The following is a 24,061-nucleotide window of genomic DNA, read 5'->3' on the forward strand; positions in this document are numbered from 1 at the left end:
ACCATTAAAACAAAAACTTTAAAGTGCATAACATAAACAGTAAATTAAGATATAAAAATTTGATTTACCAGAAGAGATCGCTGTATCACGGGGCACCACTGGGCTAGAAATTTTGAAAAAGTGGACGTGGCCCCGCCCTCTAAAAAGTTTAATGCACATTTCTCTGAACCACTGAAGCTACAACAATAAAAACGGACCCTCCCCATATAACGGTACTGTTAAAAACTACTAAAGCGCAATAAATCAATAACTAAATATGCCTGATRCATTAAATTTTACACCTGAGATGGTAAAAGAGGGCTTTATGGGAACCGTTGTGAAAATTTGAAGGTAGACATGGTACCGCCCACGTTTTGATGAAATCGCATAGCTTGAGACCCATTCGACCGATTTCGACGAATTAAGTATGTGGGATTCTTCTCATATTCCTATGCTATAGAGTGAAAATGGGCACGCCTTTTTTGCATATAGGTAGCACAATTTTAAGCTCCATTTGATTCCTTCACTTTCCTGTACAAAAATCATCAAGTAACAGGATAAAACTTTGCACTAATAAGTTCTTTAGAATAGGCAAGCTATTGCCCTAATCCAACCAAAACGGTTTAAACCCCTAGGTACCGAATATGTGGACCCCAGTATCTCTAGTAGACTTTTAAATGAAATGTGATATACAATTGAAATTCACAGAGATTCCTTTCTTGACAATAGTAATTCTGTTAATCAAAAATAAGTTAAATCGGGTCAATATTAACTTGAGCCCCCATACACTGCATATTTCAATGAAAATAACAGAGCGTGCTTTATCTTTTTCCTAAKTTAGATAATTAGATAAAAATATCAGGTTTAGATTGACACACCCCATAATTATTGATTGTATGTGAGCTACCTTAATGAAACAATTCTTTACATATGTGTTAATAGTTAATAGATTAAATGGAATATGTCGGCCAGTGCATGAGTTACATATATACAAAATTGTTTAGATTCCGATCTTCTGGTTGACGTTTACATCTTAAGCGGTTATATACTATATATTATCGTATCTTTTAGCTCTACTTTAAGACTTAGTAAAAATATTTATTTGGAAAGGATCTACAGCTGATCTCCTGAAGCTCTCCTCAAAAAGATGTTTTGCGGTGACCACTATTTCTCAGAACTGGATCCTCTGAAAATATAAACCTAAAAAAATATCGTTAAAGTAATGTTAAATCTAGTAAAGTGAATCGAAGAAATAAACAAAATAAAATTTTTTCACAAAATGACAGTTTCTCAAAAAAAATCGATTTTTTAAATAATTGCGGCATTAAATTGTTTATAAAATAATATTTATCGATGAGAAAAAACCTTTATTAATTATATTTAAGAAACTCGTGTTAAAATTTGAGACTAATCGCCTTCGCCGTTTTCGAGTAATGTTTGTCACCGACTTTGAAAACACCATTTTGAGAAAAACGCGTTTAAAGTTAGGAGTGCTTTTCCAATCACTATGAAATACCTTTTCAAATTTTCCGGAACGATATGAAATTTTCTCTGTGTGTTCTTAGATATATGTATGTATGTACATATGTAAATTTAAAAATTTAAATTAAAACAAAAATTTAAAATTCTAACTGTATATAACCCTGGTTTTGATTCCAGCAAGTTGCAAGTTACACACAAACTTAGTCCTTCCTTACTGGTTTTTATATTTTTTTACTTATGGTACGATTTAATGAGAATATATATGGTCACCTGAAATACAAAATAACGTAAAATCACTTTTCATAGGTTTACAGGAGAAGCAAAGTATAAAAAGAACCCAATTGAAATATTGAAACAAAATTTTGAAATCTGAATTAACATAAAACCATAAGTATATTTTAGATAAAAAATATAAAGAAAATATAAACTAATTTTATAGTAGGTGTCTTACGTTATTTAGAATTTTCCTTTCTAGACAAAATAACGTATTATCAATCTAAATTTGTATAAAAATAAAAAAAATTAATGTAAATGTTTTTTTTTTCATTTAAATAAAAAAATGTTCAAGTATTTCAGAAAAAATTAAAATATTTCAAGCCAATGAAATTAAAATAATGTTTAATTACTATTTATTAAAAAGTTCATTATTCAAAAGATGTGTTATAAATATAATGACAGCCTGCTGGAATCAATGCTTTTAGGTTCTGAAAATGTTGATATTTCTTCTTTGTTATCGTTACACTTTGCGGGTGCAAAAGTTTAGGCTGCTGAAAGAACACATGAGACGTTATTTTGCATTTTAAGTGACGATATATAATTGTACGTATAACATTGCAAGATTTTCTTTTTGGCATAATTGGTAATAATGAGTGTTCAAAAAAATATTTACCTTTGGTACTTGTAACGCAAATGCAAACCTATTTACAATTTTCATCTGATTTCTTGGATTAAATAACAGGTTATTTAAAAATGATTTTTCCTGCATATTTTTGATTTAACCATTAGCAGTGTTCGATAAATAAATAAGCCGTTTCTATACATCAATACAAATAAATAGCGTAAATTAAAATTCTTTCACATAAAAACCTGGCGCCACAAAGTTAGAGAGTGTTTTTTATAGCACTTGACAGAGCAGTAAGTTTTCTTTTAAGGGGTTAGGGGTAGTCAGAGGCACGAAAAAATTACAATTGTCATTTCTTTTTTTTTTTGCTATTAAATTATTATTATGTATTCCAAAAGCTATATAAATTTCATTAAAATTTACCGATCGGTTTTCGAGTTGCAGTTGTCACCAGTTCAAAAAACATAGTTTTGAGAAAAACGCGTTTAAAGTTTCACACTAGCGCTTTGAAGTGCCCGAGCTCTTTGTTATTTGTCGAATAACTCAAAAACTAATTATCGGATCAACGTGAACAGAGAATATTTTTAAGATATTACACTTAACGAAAATGCAAAAAAAAATTATGTTTTGAAAATTCTGACTACCCCTAACCACTTAATATGGTACATACAGGGTTTTTCAATAACAGCGATATGACTTTTTTAATAAAAAAAAGAACACTAATTGTTAAGGAAATTAAATTTTTTCTTAAGACGTGGATCAATAAGTCCCTTGACTAAATAAGAAAAACACATTTTTTGGCGAAATTCGACTTTATTCATCAACATAGTCTCTTTCAAGAGCAACACAATCAGTCCAATGCTTCTCTAACATTTCAATACCTTTCTTATAGAACTATTTATCTTTGGCCTCGAAATAAGCATTCGTTTCGACGTTGACTTCCTCGATGGAGTAGAATCTGTTTCCTTGGAACATTTTTTTGAGGTCTGCAAACAGGTAGTAGTCGCTGGGGGCCAGATCCGGTGAATATGGTGAGTGCGGAAGCAATTCGAGGCCGAATTCATACAATTTCGCCATTGTAGGGAGCGACATGTGACACGATGCATTGTCGTGGGGAAAGAGCACTTTCTTCTTTAACATATGGAGCCGTTTCTCAGCGATTTCGTCCTTCAAACGCATCAATTGGCCAATTCGGGCGAAACAGCTTCTCAGAATCAACGACACGTTGTCGTTTTTGATCCACTGTGAGCAAACGCGGCACGCAATTTGACAACAGCTTCCTTATAGACAAATGTTCATGCAGAATAGTGTACACAGTATGATATCTTTAAGGTGTCAGCTATTTCACGCAAATTCAATTTACGGTTTTCAAAAACGATTTGGTCGACTTTTTTGATGGTTTCCGGTGTGATTGCGTCATTTGGCCGGCCAGAGCGTTCAGCATCTTCAGTGTCTGTACGACCACGTTTAAAGTCAGCATACCAATGACAAATGGTTGTTTTTGATAGGACAGATTTCCCGTAGTACTTTTCAAGCCATTGCTGAGCTTGCACTGTGTTTTTCTTCATCAAAACGCAATGATAAATCAACACATGAAACTGTTTCGAATCCATTGTTTTGAGAATATCAAGACAAGCGTCATTTAAATCACTGTAACTCGTGAACCAAACATCAGAATGAATGAATTTTTGACAGGTATCTTTTGAAAGTTGGTACTTATGAAAAATCATACGAAACTTTTGTTGGCAGCGCCATCTATGCGTCATTCCCGGGAAGTACAATAGATGCAATTAAGTTCTGTACATAGCATCATTCAAATGGCTCCCACGGTTTCTTTTGCAGTAACGAATTCAATGGATCCAATTTTCGAACACTTGTTCCACTAAATAAAGTCGCATGTCATGAATTACACGTTCATTATTAACTTATAAAGCTTGAAAGGAGTCTGGTTTATTGCTAAAGACCAATAACTTCAAATAACTCCGCAAGAAGTTGTCTAATGATGTTAAATTAAAACTTTTTGGAGGCCAATTCAAATTCAGAATATTTTGTTTATTTACCGCACCACTCAGATGAATCTGAACGTCGTCATAGAAGGCGATTTTCTTTAAAAAAAATCGTAATTGTTTCAAGTTGTTTCGGGACAAAATCAGTCAATTCACAACATTTACGGTGATCCAATGATTTCAGTTCTTTAAAGAGAACAATTTTATACAGATTCAAGCCCAATATCTTTCTAAAAAATCCGCAGGGTTGTAGATTGAGACACGCCTTGCAAATTTGATAAATTGCGGCTTTCGATAACTTCGAAGGGTTCTTTATCTTGAACAAAATATACATTTTACTCTCGAAATTTTCATGAATTCGACGAATAGCGAGCAGAGCGAGTGGAAAGTTGCTCTTGTATATATCTTTCCATGATGAAATTGTAAACATTACTGAATACAAAAAAAAAATTACATATCATGACATATTAAAAATGGCCGAAACGAGATTTAGAAATTAAATCATCCCTTTTGGAAAGCCCGGAATAGCCCATAGCTGCAAATAAATAACAAACTATTATAAAGGAATTCCAGTAGGGAGAGACATCCATGGTTTGAAAATGCTAAAATTTATATTTGTTAAATAATAGTAACATTGTCTGCAGGTGTTGTTCGTAAAGTCAATAAACAATCAGTCAAATCAGTTCGGTTTTATTCTGAATGTTTCAGGAAAGGCTAAGATCAAGTGTAACCGAACATTTTATACCTTTGTAACTTGAAAAGGTCAAATCCGGGGAAACACATCCAGATGTTGGCAAAACTCTATATACACTGTGTTCAAATATCATTGAACATGTGTACTTATGTAGTTTCAGCAAAGCCGAAAAACTATTAAAAATAAATATCTATTTTTATATTTTTAAATTTGTTGAACATACATACCTATGTACATAAACAGACAAATGCATTTACATGCAATGTGCATCTAAAAATAATAAAAATGCATGGGTAAATACAAATCATAAATTTACAATTTAGAAACCCAGATCATATAACATTAAGCACACACACACTGATGTATTAAATTGTACACCTTAAAACAACCCCTTATCAAGCAGCACAAACAACCCTGCCAACCACAGCTAACCATTTGTCTCAAATATTTCAATACAACTACACATATGCACTAACACCATTTTTTGTTTACCTAAATGCAATGAAAAAAGTTTCTTTCATTTCTTGATTTATTTGAAAGAGTACTAAGGAGGAAACATAATTGTCAATACTGCCAAAAGAAAATCCCAAAAAGGGTAATAAAAAACAATTAAAGACGCATGTCATTCTTCATCGTACCATCGTAAAGGACGCTCGTACAACAAGAAGTTAAGTGATTTTTATGTGATTTTTTTTTAAATAATTGCAAATAAATACTTCATTTGTTTTTATAGCATTGGAAATCAGAACTGAATTGTAAATAGCAGCAGCAGGAATATCATCAGAAGCAGCAAATACAAAATGTTAAGTATGTAAAAATAAGTGTGTGTACTAAGAGTACTAAGGAGGAAACATAATTGTCAATACTGCCAAAAGAAAATCCCAAAAAGGGTAATAAAAAACAATTAAAGACGCATGTCATTCTTCATCGTACCATCGTAAAGGACGCTCGTACAACAAGAAGTTAAGTGATTTTTATGTGATTTTTTTTTAAATAATTGCAAATAAATACTTCATTTGTTTTTATAGCATTGGAAATCAGAACTGAATTGTAAATAGCAGCAGCAGGAATATCATCAGAAGCAGCAAATACAAAATGTTAAGTATGTAAAAATAAGTGTGTGTACTTTGAAATTGGACTGCGCAGTCCAATATAATACTCAACAAGTAAGGAAGGGCTAAKTTCGGGTGTCACCGAACATTTTATACTCTCGCATGACAAGTTTCATCAAGATATCTCAATTTTTACTCAAGTTACAGCTTGCACGGACGGATAGACAGACATCCGGATTTCAACTTTACTCGTCACCCTGAGCACTTTGGTATATGTAACCATATATCTGACGATATATACCGTTATTAGCAACTTTATTGCGAGAATATAAAAATGATGCCTTCTGAATTACATGAAAATATCTGAGAGATTTACCGATATTTTCGGTAAAAAATTAGGTTAGGTTAGGCACTGAGTTCTTCGTGTTCGATATCAGGGACCTTGAAAASTTDTAGTCCGATCACGACAATTTTTCCACAAGGGATACCTCAGCTCAAATACCGTATTTGTGTAAAGTTTTATTCCGCTATCATCATTGGTTCCTAATGTATATATTATGCAGAGAAGGCATCAGATGGAATTCAAAATAGCGTTTTATGGGAAGAAGACGTGTTTGTGAACGATTATCACTTTATCGTGCGAGAGTATAAAATGTTCGGACACTCGAACTTAGCCCTTCCTTGCTTGTTTCAGATAATATTAATCTTTTCTTTCAGATATTATTAACTTTTTATTCAATTTGTTTGAGTTGTAAAATGAAACTGTTTGATTTGTATGATCAAACGTTAAAACTTAAGATTTTCTGTCAGGTTCCATGACTTTTGATCGTATTTAGTTGTTGACTTGTTTTCAACTACCATTAAGTCGTGCTCTTCCGTTGTGTCATCAACTTCATCTCTTTCTTCAAGGCCTTTTATATTAATTTTTGCATTCTCCTCAATTTTCAAAGGAGACATTTAAATGTCCACATCATTATATGTGCATTGCTCCTCAAAAGTAATTTCCTCTACGCACAGCTTGCCTTCCTTAATGTCTTCTACGCGCAGCTTACCTTTTTTCAATATATTATCAACCCAATGTTTTTCGTATATCTTCTACGCGCAGCTTCTCAAATGTAATATCTTCTGCGCGCAGCTTGCGTCCCTTCAATGTGTCATCAATGCATTGCTTTTCGAAACTTATATCTTCCAATATGTCATCAACGAAATGCTCTTCTTTTCTTCTTCTTCTTCTTTTCTATTTTTTAAATTGCTTTTTTGTTTCCTTAATATTTTCAAAATGTGAATTACATCCCAAGATTGATCTATCTCAACATTAAAATATAAATCCATAAATTCTTGAGACGGTCTTCGTAAAATTCGGTGTCAGTTTCGTGTCTAGTATATATATTTATTTTTGCCCTTCCAATGGTAGATCGAATTCTTTCCGATCTTCTTTCAATTGCCTGTTCTATGAGTTCTATCATTTTATCTGTTGATATTTCCTTTTTTAACTACTGGACTCGCTTCGTATAATCTTCGGCTCTCCTTTCTATACAGTCTAGATTTATTTCCTCAAATCTAATATCTTTTACGCGCAGTTTCTTCTCAAATGTTATATCTTCTACGCGTAAATGGCTTTCCTTTGTGACATGTCCGCAGTGTTCGACATTTCAACTCTTTTTTTAATGAAATGTTTTTATTCTTAAAAAAATAGTTGGAGGTAATTGTTTTAGTCACTGGTTGACCTTGCTATGCCTCGATTCACAGCCACTGAATATTTTTTTAAATAACAGTATTTACACAGCGCTTAGTTTCGTACTAAGGCGTCTTATGTGACCATATAAGTATGCGGGAATATGGACCCGTCTTACAATTTTCTTATTCATTTGCCTGTGTAAATAACAGGGCTTTTATATTGCCTATATATAATATAAAAGGAAACCTACGTTACAATTCATGAGAACAAATATACCTCTGCATAAATCTGTTGCATCTGCATATATCCGTCAATCCACTTTTATGACTTCCGGTCCTAGACCAAGTATCCTGTGGGTAGCCAAAGAAGCCGAGCTAAAGTTAGAAGGCGAAACATCCCTATTTGGGACCCGCCACGTTAAAAACTCCTCTAATGAATTGGAACAAAATCCTCGGAAAAGAAACCACCCTTTTCATGACGACTCTGGGAAGCGAATTAACGATAACGATTTAATTGAATGCACCTCGAATGTCCGGTCCTTAACTGGGAAGATACCGGTGGTTGATGTCCTGGTGAACGTGTAGCCACAATCCGTATCAATGCAAAATTTTGGGAGCTGCCCTCGCCATGATGTCAAAATCGTGCTTAGCGAATTTGACGCACGGATGGGCAAGAAAGGTATCTTTGGCACAACAGTTGGTAAATTTAGCCTCCACGAGGAAACATCCCCAAATGGGTTGAGGTTGATCGACTTCGCCGGTGGCAGAAATATGGTTATCTGTAGGTCTAGATTAAAGCACAGAAAAAATCATCAAGCTGCCAGGCTGCCTAGGATCGAAAAGCCACACCCAGATCGTTCATGTTGTGATAGATGTGCGTACACTACGAGGCCCTAACATCAACTCGGACTTGTTGCTGTCAAAATTCGCACCCGCCTCTGTGCAGTAAAATACGCACGTCAACAATCACAAGGAAAGTTCGACGTCGAGAAGCTGCAATCACAAGAGATAGCCGAACGATTTTCTACTCGCCTTTCACTCCTGCTCTCTGAGAGCACTCTGTTTTCAGAAAAAGCAATAGTTGGTACGAAGAGAAGTGCCGTGTCGCAGCTGAAAGAAAACATATTGCCTACCTCGCAACGTTACGGCAACACGTGCGGGATGGGATAGATACCGAAAATTAAAGAGGGAAGCGAGAGTAACAGAAGGTTTCAAGACCGTGCTCCGGTTCAAACACTTGTAGAACCCCAGGAGGTAACTAGTAACCGTTGCCCAGAGAATACTAAAATTGTGGAGGGAGCACTTCTCCAGCCTGCTGAATGGCAGGAGGGGGCGAACTTGACTCCCAAATCAATGGCGATGGATCAAACTTTACGTTCTTCGAACAGACCTGTGAAAATCGACACATATCACCTCCGTCTGAATGTGGTATCCCCGCAAAACTAATACCGCTGTGTAAACTGACGTCAAGGAACACCAAAAGCTCCATAAGGATTAGGAAGGACTTCTCCGATCTGTTCGATACCAAACGAGGTTTCAGACAAGGCGACTCCCTATCGTGCGACTTCTTCAATCTATTGCTAGAGAAAATAATTCGGAAGACGAAATATCTTCTGTCTTCAAACAAACAATAGTCGTACTCGCGACTAGGCTCCCACGTCACTGCTCATAATCATAGCTTCGAAGTCGTAGGTAATTTCGTCTATCTTGGCAACATCGTCAGTCTCGAAATCCAACGTAGAATATCTCTTGTCAACAGGTGCTACTTCGGACTAAGTAGGCAATTGAGAAGTAAAGTCCTCTATCGACGAAAAAAAAACAAAACTCCATAAGTCACTCATTTTCCCGTCCTGCTATATGGTGCAGAGGCATGGACGATGACAACATCTCATGAGTTGACGTTATGAGTTTTCGATGAAACGATGACTTGTATGAGATATACCACGACATTGACATAGTTCAACCAATTAAGGGACAGCGGCTACGCAGTCCTTATGATATTCCTGCGTATGTACATATATATCACCCTAAGTATATACACATATCGTGTTTAATTTTTGGAGATCTACCAATATCTTAAAATTCAATATTTGAGATGTAAAGCATATTGGATTAAGGAATAGAATAGAAGATTGAAGATTAAGTATTTCATTGAAGGCCACACTGCGTTAACTAATGAAAATGTACATAATAATTTTGTTTGTTTTAAAGTAAATAAATTGTTGATATTTAAGAGCTTAGTTGTAGGTGTATTAAACCGATTGCTTTTATACCTCAGACTAAGAATAAACTAATATGGAGGGGCTAATTTCGTAAGTCACCGAAAATTGTATATCCTTGATACTTACAAATATCCTTTATATTGGTGGTGGTAACACTTTATATTAAAAATTTAATTAAGGCGCAGCAGGATAACTTCCTTCATGTATTGGTAATATTGGAAAATGTAGCTAAATGTCTCATATCGGTCGAGCAGGTCTTAATGTATGGATTTTTACGTAAATTTAGTTCGGGTAACACCAATTTCTTGTACCTCGGCTTTTATAAAACATTCTCTTGCCATCTTGAGTGTTTTATTTAATGTCTCTGATGCAAGTAGTTAATGGTTTATCGAATTTTTGTCATAGTAGTTTTTAAGAGTGGGCAGAGTTATCATCCGATCTCACCTATTTTCACACTATAGCCGGAAGGGTTAAAAAAATGTATACTGTGTAAGTTTTGGGTGATATAGCTTCACTGGCTTGGAAAAAATATACATTACATACAAGGCGTGGTCTCGTCCATTAATAAGTTTAGCTTTCAATCCACAAGTGTTTACTGATTGATCGGCTTGTCACGAGTTTTTATAAAAACTAACTCCCCTAAAACTAATAGAGATTGGTTTGGAATTATATATACAAATGATCAGAATGACGAGACGAGTTCAAAATCGGATAATTTTCTGTCTGTCCGTCGGTCCGTCCGCGCATGCGGTAACTTGAGTCAAAATTGAGATATTTTGAAGAAACTTGGTATATTCGTTCCTTATTAAAAAATACTCCTCATATAACAGTACTGTTCAAAACGACTAAAAATTAGATACGTTTGTCATTAAATACACCAGAGACATTAAATTTTACCTCCTAGAGGGTACGAAAGGACGTTATAGGATTCAAACACCCGATTTCGATTAAATTCAGAACGAAGCATTTTTGTCTTATTCTTAAGTCCCAGTTCAAAAAAAGACGAAATCGGACTACAATCACGTCTACTTCTAATATAACACAATTTTAAGTTCCTTTTGATTCTTTCACTTTCCAGTACACAAATCAAGAAACAATTAATATAACTTCACATGCTTTGTAAATCCTAATTTCGCCATAAATATAGCAAAACGATTCAGCGCCTCACTTACAACTTCTCCAAGATATTTTCAACTGGTTGTTAGAGGAAACAAAATTATGAAACACATTGGGGGGATTCTCTTGCTCTTGAAAAACCCTTGCACGGTGCACGAATTGCAGATTTTTCCACCTAATGCAACGGCACAACAAGAAACACACACAGAAAATTATTTGCAATGGCTGTAAAATATGTCAGACCAAAGCCCAGTTTTATTTTCGTGCAATGACACGAAAAAATATAATTGCAACCCTCTGCTACATGTCATTTTAATTAAATACATCTTCTGACGTTAAATTGTTGAGGAAGGTAAATTTTTAATAGATTTTATAATTTCTATTTAAATTATAAAGATTTGTTACGTTTTTTTTATAGAATGAATGCAGAAGGTGCGCCAATTCACATAAGCCATGCACAATAGTCATTTACAATAAATTGACCGAATCAGCCATTCATATATCACTAGATTGCAATGGGTGCTCTCGGCGTTGTATATTTCGGTATAGGATTTTTGCAATCTGCAATCTTGCAAGAGCAAGAGAATCCCCCTATTGTTTCTATGCAATTTGCTTAGAACACTTTTGGTAAAATTGCTATAATTGCTTAAAAAGCATATACATATGTATTTATAATCTTGCAACCTGTTACTGTAGAGTATTACAGTTTTGTTCACCTAACGGTTGTACGTATCACCTAAAACTAATCGAGAGATCTATAGAGTTATATATATATAAATGATCAGGATGACGAGAAAAATTGAAATCCGATTGGCTGTCTGTCAGTCCTATCATCCGTCCGTCCATCTGTACAAGTAGCTGTAGCTTGAGTACAAATTGAGATATATCGTGGGTTCCACAAAATTTCTAGCTCGTAGATGGGCGTAATAGGCCTCGCCCGCAAAATGAAACCATTTTCCGGAAACATATAAATTAAGATATAAAACTCTAATTTGGTGCAAAAGATCCTAGTAGCAAGAGGCACTTGCAGGAAACTTTTTTTGAAAAAGTGGTCGTAGCTCCGCCCTCTAACAAATTTAATCTAAATATCTCCTTAAGCGCTTAAGCTACTATGCAACAACTAAATTTGCTGAATACAAATCTTATAAGAACTTCTACAATCTTGCTCACTCCTCATATAACGGGTCTGCTAAAATCTACTAAAAGCTCGATAAATCCATGACTAATAAATATAAAGATTTTCGAATATCCGGGTGACTTTCTACCGCATATATCGGCCAATATGTTAGTTATTGTATTGAATATAAGAGAGCGTGTTTTACTCATAACATTTGTGCTAAAAATAGAAAAATTTGAGCGAAAACTTAACTTACCCACATATAGCCTTTGATTCAGTTATTTTAAACCAGGTATTTATACTAAGAATCGCAAGTATGACAGAACTTACCATGCGCTTCTGTACTGTGATACAGTCTCAAGTCTCTAAATTTGAGATTTTAAGTTAGAGATAATGAGACGATTTGCTATTCTGTAAGTGACAGTCACAAATTCTATTACATTTCATTATTCAGAGATGTTTTTACACTTGAATGAAAATAAATATGTCGATAACAAATATTAAAACATCATTATCAATAAAAATATAAGTATATTTTTACTTTGTGTCATAATATTTACGAAATTTATGTAAAAGTGATTTATTTTTAAACTTTTCGTGTTTGAGCTGCTTTCAAAATGTAAAAAACGACAATCGATTACTATCTATGATGATCTCTATTCAGTATATTCAAAATGGCAGACAAGAGTTCTTGTTAGTTTTGTGACCTGCTAACTATCAGATCTCAAATTTGAGGCAATGTTTTGAGACTAACGCTAGAGACTATTTAGTGAATAGTAACTAGCCACAAATTGAGGCTTTACCTCAAAATGTCTCAAATAGAGACTAGACACTGGTTACAGAATCCCGTTATTCATTCCATTTCATTTTCATTTAGTCTAGTTTAAATATTCCTTTAATCCTTCAATTGCTAAATCTTTAACGAGGCAATCAGCCACATATTATATAAAACTTAAGGATATTGATGATAACACTTCGTATATAACAAGTAATGAAGGGCTAATTTCTAGTTTATCCGAACATTTCTTACTCTTGCAACTTGCAAGGGTTAAAGGCAGTTGTTAGAGTAACAAAAATAATTACATCGATACAGTTTAATATAATTTTAGATATTTTTAGCATTAAACACTAGAACTTCCGATATTCTTTGTTCAGTTATTTTACTAAGATATAAGATGTATATATCGACCGATTTGGACGGTATAAAGTCCAACCCAAAAACTTAAATTAGTTTTATTAGTTATTTGGAAGATAAAGATATATGTTTTAGTATTGACCTGATTTAATTTTTTTTGGTATTACTACAGAATACTATATAACGACTAAAGTCAAGCAACGGCTTTTATTTATTTTAGGCACAAAAATATTAATGTATCATTAAGATAAGTCACATATTGACCGAGTTTTATATTTTTGGTAGAGGAGCATATTATTATCACATAAGGATTAATGCTGAGTTTCTATAATATATGTATCTCACAGTTTGTCCGATATTTGCAATAACAAGTTTACAAAATAAACTGGGCTTCACATAACTATTTGGTATCTGAGGACTTGAACAGAATTGTTAGTCATAACCTGGCACACATTAAAGGCGGAATTGAAAATTGCGTTATAGGAGAAGTAGGCGCGGTTATGGATCGATTTCGCCCATTCTCGCACTGTTATATCAGAATGTCAAATTAATGCTACATACCAAACTTGGTTGAAATTGGTTGAGCAGGTCACAAGATATTAGCTTTAATCTAAATATGGAATATAAAGCCCAACCCAAAAGAGATCGCGGGGTTATAATCTGATTATATCAATTTCGACACTGTCGGTAGAAATTTTATGAAAAATTTTCTAAGCGAATTTAGTTATTGTTTCTTTAGTGGTTTACTTCAAACCCCTTAAAGGGGCGCCACGTCAGTTAAAAAAAAAACAAGCTCACATTTATTATTTTAACCATCTGCAATGCATTAGTTTCGACTATATATGCATAAATGTATATCACAATAACAGTATTAAATGGCAAAACCTGGTAATGATATAATAAACGATAGTAGATTCACAGAAGGGCAAAAATATCAATTATGTCGGCAACAAATGAGCAAATAAGCAGACATATGATAAGAGACGAATTACTTGAATCATTAGTGGCTTTAGCCTAAAGCTAAATTAAGCTTACAACAAATAAAAAAAGATACAAACAAAGCATAAATATATATGTTTATATGACTATTATCAATCTTACAATCGCCCTGCAAATGCTGAGGCTGGTATTCAGATATTTATATATGTAGATAAGTCCAGCCAAATATAAATTACCTTACGTAATTTACTTTACGGTGGTTAATATAGTATTAGATAATAACTAATATTGCAAAGTTTTTTCAATCACGTATTTGTATCTATTACTGAATACTTACATGTCTGTATATACAAATATTCATTTTCAAAGAAATTAATAGTGCTTGCGAGGTGGCTAATTAACATGAAGTGAAAATACATCACCTGCTTCGCCCTCATACCTGCCCTTCTCTTTTGGATTACATTGCTACCGCTTGCGTTTGTATTGAGGTGCGCAATCCAAATTAACTTCATGATCACGTTCAACAAAGACAAAGTGAAAGCGACAGTAATTTCATGAGTTAGAAACATATATTTACTTATCATGATGTATGGATTCATATATAAATACATACATTCATATATAAACACCTACCATGTTAGATAAAAGAAAGAAATAAGTTAAAATGCCATAGCCAACGAACTTGTTAGGTGGCGTGTAATGCGATCTTCCTGGAGACAAGTGACATCGTCAAATAAAGTTTACCGCTTTCACTTTCGCACAATCGACTTTTCCTGCATGTTTCGAAATGTACGATAATTGACAATTTAAAACCAATATATTTAAGTTTAGGTATATTTGTATATTTTATGTAAACAAAAACAAAATTTCAATAAAATTTGTAAAACATACAAATTTTACAAAGGGAAACAAAAATTAATTTAATTAAAACTTAGTTAACAATTCGAGTTTATTTATTCCTACCAATCTGATCGACTTGTGACTGAAGGTTGTTAATAACTTCAGATGGCACTTGATCACCGAGGATCTCGAATAGATTTATCCGCTGATTGCCGGGAATCGCCTCGTATGCACCCAGTTCAATACCTTCTTGCACATTTTGAATTTGTGCATCTTTTGGTATGAGAAAAGTTTGCTGTGCCTGGCGAATGGCTTCATTAGTATAAGCTGCTCCTTCACGTTGTGGATGGGCCAATGCGAGCGTCATTAGAATGCTACACACAAAGAGGGTTTTCATTTTATAGATTATCGCTATTGATATCAGTTGTCAGGAACTGCAAATAAGAATTTGTTCCTTATTAATATATTTTTCATTAAAAAGTTATTTTTTGGTTAACAAATTTTTCATACAAGCAATTCTTTAAGGTTTTTACTGAAAATAAAAGTATATTTTTGTATATAAGTTATTTGAAAAGCACTCCACTACTTATTTCCGAATTTTTAGCTTTGTTAATAATTTATATATTTTTTTTATAACCAAGACTCGGCATATTTGAAAATTTTAATATCAGTTTCAGTTTGCGCCACACTTTCTTTTTCACTTATTTAAGCTATTTATGAAATATCGCAAGACGATCTCTTACCAAGCTCACGTTTGACACGTAAATGTTTCGCGAATCCCATGCGCTTTGCGCTTTTTATAAACTCGTCGCCCAAAAGCGCATTGTTAAAACATTGTTTTGTAGCAGACACTCACAATTTATTTTCATGCATATACATACTTACACTTTCAACATACAGCCATCCGAACCGCCAACAATCATGTGTACGTGTGAAGGTGGTATAAATGGTTGATTATTTTATTCGCGTTAACTTCTTTTCGAAGCAGATTAAGGAATTGCTTGGAGTTATTTGTTTCAATTAGAGGGTTCATCGCTGGTACACAATATTTTCCATCGCCACCGATACTATTTATTGTCTGTTATATTACTTGCCTAAATCTTTTATTAATGAAAACACAAAAGATTTAATTATTTTTGAAATGGTAATATTTGTTTTTAAATGCAGAGTGTCATTCATCTTTTATATACTTACATACATATATAGTAGTGCTGATGACATCGCATTAAAATAGTTATAAAAATAGTTAGATGAGACTCTAACTAACAGAAATCTCAAAAAAAGAAAAACGCACATTGCACAGAGAGTGAACACATTGCAATAGTACTGTGGCAAAACTTTAGAAGTGAGAACAATTTTGTCTCTACTTTTATATATAAATATATATATGTATATTCACCGATTTTATTAGATTTTGTTAAAGATCTTAATGAGTTACTCTTTGGAAACTGTTTGAAGAGGGTGGTGATGGATGTTCATGAAATGCCCAATTGAAATGGGATGTATGGGCATTCGTATAGTGTATTTTTTCGACTCTTATTTGCCAGTAAATGGGTCAGTGCAGTCAATTACAACATAGCTATATGTACAAATGTGTTTTTATGCTCCCGCAATATGTTGTTTATAGTTTTGTTCAGTTAACAGTTGTTTTTATTAGGTAAAATTAATCGAGATAGATATGGAATTCGAACAAGTTATAACTTGAGTAAAAATTGACAAATCCTGATAAAATCAGGCGATTACTCATCCCACTCCGCATATAACTGCTAAAAGTGCGAAAACTGGATGAAACTGTGAAATGTCAGAGACATTCAGTTTCAACCCTATACCTCAGGAAATATCTGACCAATTTTAACCTGTTTAAGTTTTGTTGTCTTATACTACATTGCGAAAGTTAGGCTACAACCACGCCGTTTTCTCCATATATAACATTTCTAAATTCCATCTGATTGATTTACTTTACAGTATTTAAACTATGTACTAATGAAAACATCACAGCAAAACGTGTCTTACATCAAAAAATTTTCGAAATAAGACCGTAACTTTTCAAGTCCATAGGTACCTGAGAAAATATTTTACTAAAAGCGTTGTGCCTTTTGCCAGACAGGGGTATACTCGGATGAAAACTTCCTCTGGCCCCGTATACCTCATACCACTGTTTATATCGGTAATATCATCGGTATAACAGTATAAAACCAAAAGGCATTAAAAAGAGACGAAGAAAAGCAAGTAAGGAAGGTGTAAATAAAAATTTTTTATATTCTCAAATTGTCAGGGAATTATTTTAAAGTGGCGAAAAAAATTAATTGAAGAACTTCTTTGAGTGAGAATTTATACATTTTGATTTTTAATTGGATAATTCTATGTTAAAACTCTATCTCAACTACGAAAGTTCAGGAACAAGTCTGCCATTACCGGATCATACTAAAAACCATTTCAGTTACGTTTATTCTTTAAAGAGTTATTGAATACATATTACGAATAATCGCAGGAACGCTTAACACGAGTACATTCACCAAATTCACCGTTTATCCACACCATCTTCAATGGACAACATCAAGTTTAACCAAATTTGTATTATGTAAGGTCGCGGTAATATATGCATATATATGTAGTGTGTTCATATACAATATAAGCAACTACACGTACTTAATTTTCAAGTAAACCCGCAATTCAGATTTGAGAGTATTCATGTAACTTGATTGTTTGTAAGCAACGGTGCCTACCACTGCTGAAGTTGCTGTAATGTTTTGGGCTCTCAAGAGACCGAAAACCACTTCCCATTAGTGACACTTCATTGAAGGTGAAGAGACCAACGATGTGCAAGTGTACTTATAAAGTCCAATAAATAGTTCATCGCAGTTATTATATAATTTATACAAACATAAGTAAATGTTGATAGTCATAAAATCGAAAACAATTACATAATAATTAAGTAAACTGATCGGGGCGAATATGGTAAGCAATTTGCTAAATTTTAAAATGAATTTTAGTAGTGATAATATTGATATATAAAAAAAAAATTCTCCATAAAACAAATTTCTAAATATGGAGTAAACTTTAATACACCCGTTTATGACAGCCAAGCTGCAGTGATCTCCTCTTTCTATAATGCAAGCTCGTAAAATGTTTTGGATATTCGGAAGTATCTTCAAAGTACTCACCACACCATAAACATATATTGTAGAAAGTCTTTTATATTCTGTCAATAGGTGTCGCTGCAATCGTATATCTCCAGTGCTACCAATCACATTGTGTCATAGACAGGATTGACGCCCTCGAAAGATTGTGCGGAGTGTTTGGTGGGAATAAAAAGGAATCATCTACTATAAGCTGCTCTAGCCAGGCCAAGGATTTATTCTACATTTTACTGTCAAAAACTAATGAGATTTAAGCAAACAATTGAAAAAAACGGCCCRAACTGATCAACAGAAAAGATTTCGTCCAACAGGACAACACTAGACCACACACATCTTTGATGACCCGGCAAAACCTGGGAAAGCTTGGCTGGGAAATTTTGATGCATTCACCATATATCCCTGACCTTGCACCATCGGACCACCATTTGTTTCGGTCAATGCAGAACACCCTTATTGGAGTAAAGTTGGCGGAAAATGTCAAAAAGTGGTCGACCAAAATGGTATATAATATAATATAAATACAAAAAAGATAGGTTGAAATTTGATTAGAAATAGAAAAAGTTTTCTTCGATTACCAATGTGAAGGTATTGATCAAAATAAAACACCGTTTATTAACCGAGTATATTTATATTTAATTGTGAATATTAGAATGTTTAATTTAGTATATAATTCAAGAATATTAAACGTAAAGCTCAAAAAACCAAAGTTGCGCGTCTTACTTCCTCGCGTTCGCTCTCGATACTCTCTCGCAAGCATCCCTCGTCTTGCCACCTGTTGCTYATTTAGTAGGCTTGCCATCWDTCGTTGACAGCTCGGCCACTCCTGATTGATCGTCTCTCCTGGACGATTTTTCGCTATCGTCTTCTTCAGTAGTGTTTTGCTCACCATAATCTGGTGTCTCGGATTCATAGTCGTCATCTACAAGACTATGGTTTACCCATGGTTTCATGTTGTCGTTCGTAAATACCCCTGCATAACGCTTCCGCTGCTTAGGCACATCTGGTAGATCTTCTACGACGTAGCGGTCGTTGGGTAAAACCTTCGTCACGATATATGGTCCTTTGTATAATGGTTCACGCTTATGGGAGGTTCCAGTGGGTGGAGGTACGTAGTCAATCACCACCAGATCTCCTTCATGGTACTCCCTTGGTGTTTGATGCTTCGCATCAAACCTCTGCTTCCATTTAGCCCTTTCTGCGGTTATTCGTTCGGCTGCTAGATTCATTCGGAAGTCTTCGTGTTGAATCTTTTTCTCCTCATCGTCATCTTGCACAACTTGAATCAAGCGGTTTACTGTTACGTCGCGTAGTTTAAAGTTGAAAACTAAACTATTTGGCCTCTGCCTAGTTGTTTCTTTGCTTTGAGAGTTTAGACACCATTGAAGTTGCGGTAGTGCCTCGTCCCAATCTTTATCGTTTTTGATGCTGCATTTAAGTGATGCTAAAATTGTCTTATTTACACGCTCGGCCTGGCCGTTGGCACGGGGCGTGCGCACTGCCACTTTAACATGCCGTATCTCGTATCTTTGAATGAAGTTCTGGAACTCCTTTGACGTGAAGGCCGTGCCCCTGTCGGAAACGATCCATATACAGTTACATATTCTCGTAGCGTCGTAAGCACTGGTGTCGTTTTCGTGTTGCGTAATGCTCGTAGTATTAAATACTTGGTAAAAGCACATACAATTACGAGTATATAATAATTACCTCGTTTGCTTCGTAGGAATGGCCCTAGATGGTCTATATGCACGCATCTGAAGGGTATCGGTACAACTTCGCTTACACGTAACTGCGCTTCCTTCCAACATTCTGGACATGCTGCAATATAGGATTTTACATATGATCGCATCCGTGCAAACCAAAAGTATTTCGATACACGCTCGCATGTCTTGTCCAGTCCGAAGTGACCTACTTCATCATGACATGCTCTTACTATGCGCCATCTGACGCCTCGTGGTACTGCTAGTCTTTTGTTTCCGTTGACTGCAATACGTAGTCGTCTTTAATCTGACATTCGTTTGAATTGACAGCAATTGTTGTCGGTTCTATCGGGGGAGTGTTAGGCATCTACTTAACCCATCAGCCAGCATATTCTTCGCACCTGCGCGGTGAATGCATTTCAAGTCAAACTCCTGAAGTTTGAGCCACCACCTTGCGATCCGTGGTAACAGTGGCGTAGTTGCTTTTGTTACTGCTACAGCGTTACAGTCGGTGATTACCTTAAAGCTATGCCCAATTAAGTACATACGATATCGCTGCAGACTTTCAACTATTGCCAGAACTTCTAGCTCGTGGCTGGCATAGTTACGTTCTGCGTCGTTACACTGCCTGCTAAAGTAAAACACAAGTCGCCACTCATTAGCGTTGTCGTTCTGCATTAGAATACCAGATAACCCCATGGAACTTGCATCCGTGTGTACCTCGTGTGGTTTCGTTGCGTCGTACATCGTCAGCACGGGTTTCGTAGTTATAATCGATTTCAATTTCTCAAAAGCATCATTCTGTTCTTTGTTTCAGATAAACGTTGCATTCTTTTTCAGCAGTGTCGTTAATGGATATGCTATGATGCTATATTCTTTGACAAATTTCCGGAAATAGCTGGTTACTCCCAAAAATTGTCGCACTGATTTTATCGTTGTGGGCTTCGGAAACTCTTCGATCACCTTCGTTTTGTTTTCACCAGGACGTATGCCGTCGGAATTTATGTCATGACCTAGAAACTGCACCTGCTGGGTCAAAAATGTACTCTTCGAGGGTCTAAGCGTCAGACCTGTTGCGTTTACAGCTTCCAGAAATTCTCGAAGTACGTCAATACCTTCGTCAACTGACTTCGTGACTATGATGACCTCATCTACGTAGTTGACCACTTTGTCACGTTGTTTAAGCGTTTTAATTGAATTTACCATTACCTCCTGGAAAACCATTGGAGCGTTCACTAGACCGAAAGGCATAACATTATGCTCAAACAGCCCTTCATGCATCAAAAACGCAGTATACTTTTTCGATTCTTCGTTCATAGGTACTTGATAATAGCCGGAGGTCATGTCCAGCGTCGTAAAATATTTATTGCCAGCTAGACGTGAAAGCTGTTCCTCCACGATTGGCATAACGTAGTTCTTCTTAACCGTGACCTCATTCAATGCTCGAAAGTCGATGCACATTCGACTCTCACCGTTAAACTTTTTTACTAAAAGCACTGATGCGGTGTGTGGGGAATTGCTTGGACGGATTATATCATTGTCCAGCAGTTCCTTTAAAGTTTTTGATAACGTTGGTCGTTGTGAAAACGGAACCTGGTACCGTTTGCCCAAGATAGAATCTGATGTCGTTACATTTATGGTCATTTGTACGTCCTTGCATCTACCAAGTTGACTAATATCTTCTGCAAAACATTGTTTAAAAATTATTAAAAGATTCCTTGTCTTGCCTTTGTCTTCTTCCGTTAAGCAGCTTGATATATTTAAGTCCGTTTTCTCGTTTTCTTCTAGCCGTATCACTCCGTTTTCAATCACCATGTGATACCCGTTGTTTTTTAGAACGTCGCGACCTAATAAAATATCGTAGGGCAGCAACTCATCAGCAACAATATACAATGTCGCCTCGCGTTGGACTTTGTCAATAATCACATTAACGTTGAGTTATTCAGTGACTTGAACATTGGATCCGCCGAATCCTGTAAAGCATCTTTTAGCTTGATTCGTCTGCATACCATCTGCCGCAGATGCGCGTATCAGCGAGCATACGCTGCCGGTGTCAATGAAAGCCTCCAGTCGCCTTCCTTCAAGCTCCACCATTTTTGTAACCGAAGGGTCTTCGTCGTGTTCGTCGTGGTCGCCAATCTTCGCAACAGATGCCTTTTTGTTGCAATTCTTCGCTTCATGACCTATTTTTGTACATATAGTACACCGTTGTTTCCGTTGAGGTTGCGGACACTTGGCTGCAATGTGCCCGTAATCATTACAATTGAAACATTTTATTTGTGTTGGCTTCGCATTTGCTTTCAATTCGGGTTTCGCTGTTTGCTGAGTTAACGCCTTTGGAGTCACCGATACGTGGCTAACTGTCGTTAAATTTTTGAACGCCACCAATAGTTGACTACACGTCGCAAAATTCATTGTTGCCCATGTTTTAGTTAGTACACTATCGTTGAGTCCACCAATAATATGTGTGTTGATGGAAACATCGTCCACCGTACCTTGTCGACCTATCGTTAACATGGAGTAATAATACTCTAAACAGTCTTCGTTGGGTTTGCGTTTGCGCTTCATAAGCGCCTTATGCGTTTCAGCTGCGTTGTGTGCTGACGGAAAGTCCGCAGTAAATGCGTGCACGAATTGTGACCAGGAACTGAAAACATCTTGTGCGTCCAGCCACTGTTTGTCCATGCCTTTCATTTTGCGCTGAACCGCGATCAAAACCATATCTTCCTTCCAGCCATAGCATTGTTGTAGTTGCTGAGTTCGATTTATGAACTTCATTGCTGACGTTGAACCTTTGAGTGGGTCGAATTCARGCATTACACCTATCATATCCTGAATTCTCATCTTTGGGCGTGATGCCGTTCGTAGATCATCAGTAGATTCCCAGGTTGCTAAGCTTGAATCTGGCCTAACACCATCGTTGTTGTTTGACGCTTGTTGAATTTCATCGTTCGCTGGTATCGGTTCTGAGTTACAATTCATTGTACCAATAGCTGACGTTAAACTTGCCATCGCCTCTCTCAAGCTTTTCAGTTGCACTCGTACATCATTTGTGGATACCGCATCATCGTCTTTAAGCTCCATCGGATCTACCTCATCAGCACCCAAAACTTCTTGCAGTTTGGCTACTTTAACTATTTTGGTACCCGTCGTTGGTAAATCGTTAGCCCTTAGTAGTGCATTCAGTTGAATGACCTTTAGCGTATTTAACTTTATCATGTTTGTAAAAGAAATATTTTATTAGTAGAAAACCAATATTCCTAACACAATTTATTTTTTTTTTAAATTTAAACGTTGACTCGTAGACGCAGAGAAGTTTAATTAGCGTGGTTTCGTATCTGCTCAGTCGAGACTGTGGTATGCAGCGCAGTCAGCTCCGTTTGTTGCACGCTTGCGCCTTCGTTGAATTGCCGTCTTTTCTTTGCGAATCTGTACAAACACGCTGTACGTTGAAACTCAGGTTGTTAATGCTTCACTGTTGCACTGTTTTGCCGCAATACTTGGCTGCCGTGTTGAAACTCTTCTTTGCAGAGGCAAACGCGGCGTTTTTCAAAAAACGTGCTCGTTTTGCGCTGTCCCTTTCCTTGGAGATTCTCGTCGTTTGTATACTACACTCGTACACCGCTTTTGTTGTTTCTGCTTTGCAATTCCTTGTAATTGCTCGGTGTGTCTTTCCTAATAAGACGTTGGCGTTTCGCTGTGGCTTCGTTTTGCAGCACTTACACTTGGCTGCACCGTTGAGAATCTTCTCTTCAAATGACGATGCGCCGTCTTGGTATTACGTGCACGTTTGCGCTGCCGTTGATCGTTGAAGATTCTCGTCGTTCGTGTACTATACTTGTACACCCTTGCCACTGCGTTGACGTTTTATGTCGTTGTAGGCGTATGGATAAATAAATCCCACTTCTGAGATGTAAAGGTATTGATCAAAATAAAACACCGTTTATTAACCGAGTATATTTATATTTAATTGTGAGTATTAGAATGTTTAATTTAGTATATAATTCAAGCATATAATCGTAAAGCTCCAAAAACCAAAGTTGCGCGTCTTACTTCCTCGCGTTCGCTCTCGATACTCTCTCGCAAGCATCCCTCGTCTTGCCACCTGTTGCTCATTTAGTAGG

At 35.7% G+C, this 24,061-nt stretch overlaps 1 protein-coding gene across 1 annotated transcript; it reads right to left on the reverse strand.

The window, feature by feature from the left end:
• Positions 1–15,136: 15,136 nt before the first annotated feature.
• Positions 15,137–15,908, reverse strand: LOC108968081. The gene is made up of 2 exons (XM_018931847.1): positions 15,844–15,908; positions 15,137–15,534 (listed from the first exon to the last, which is right to left on the reverse strand). The coding sequence occupies exon 2, from the start codon at positions 15,495–15,497 to the stop codon at positions 15,210–15,212; it is 288 nt and encodes a 95-aa protein (XP_018787392.1). The 5' UTR covers positions 15,498–15,534; positions 15,844–15,908; the 3' UTR covers positions 15,137–15,209.
• Between the last annotated feature and the right edge of the window lie 8,153 nt (positions 15,909–24,061).

Source organism: Bactrocera latifrons, unplaced genomic scaffold (genome assembly GCF_001853355.1).
Source record: "Bactrocera latifrons isolate USDA-ARS-PBARC rearing strain unplaced genomic scaffold, ASM185335v1 scaffold_200, whole genome shotgun sequence".
NCBI lineage: Eukaryota > Metazoa > Arthropoda > Insecta > Diptera > Tephritidae > Bactrocera > Bactrocera latifrons.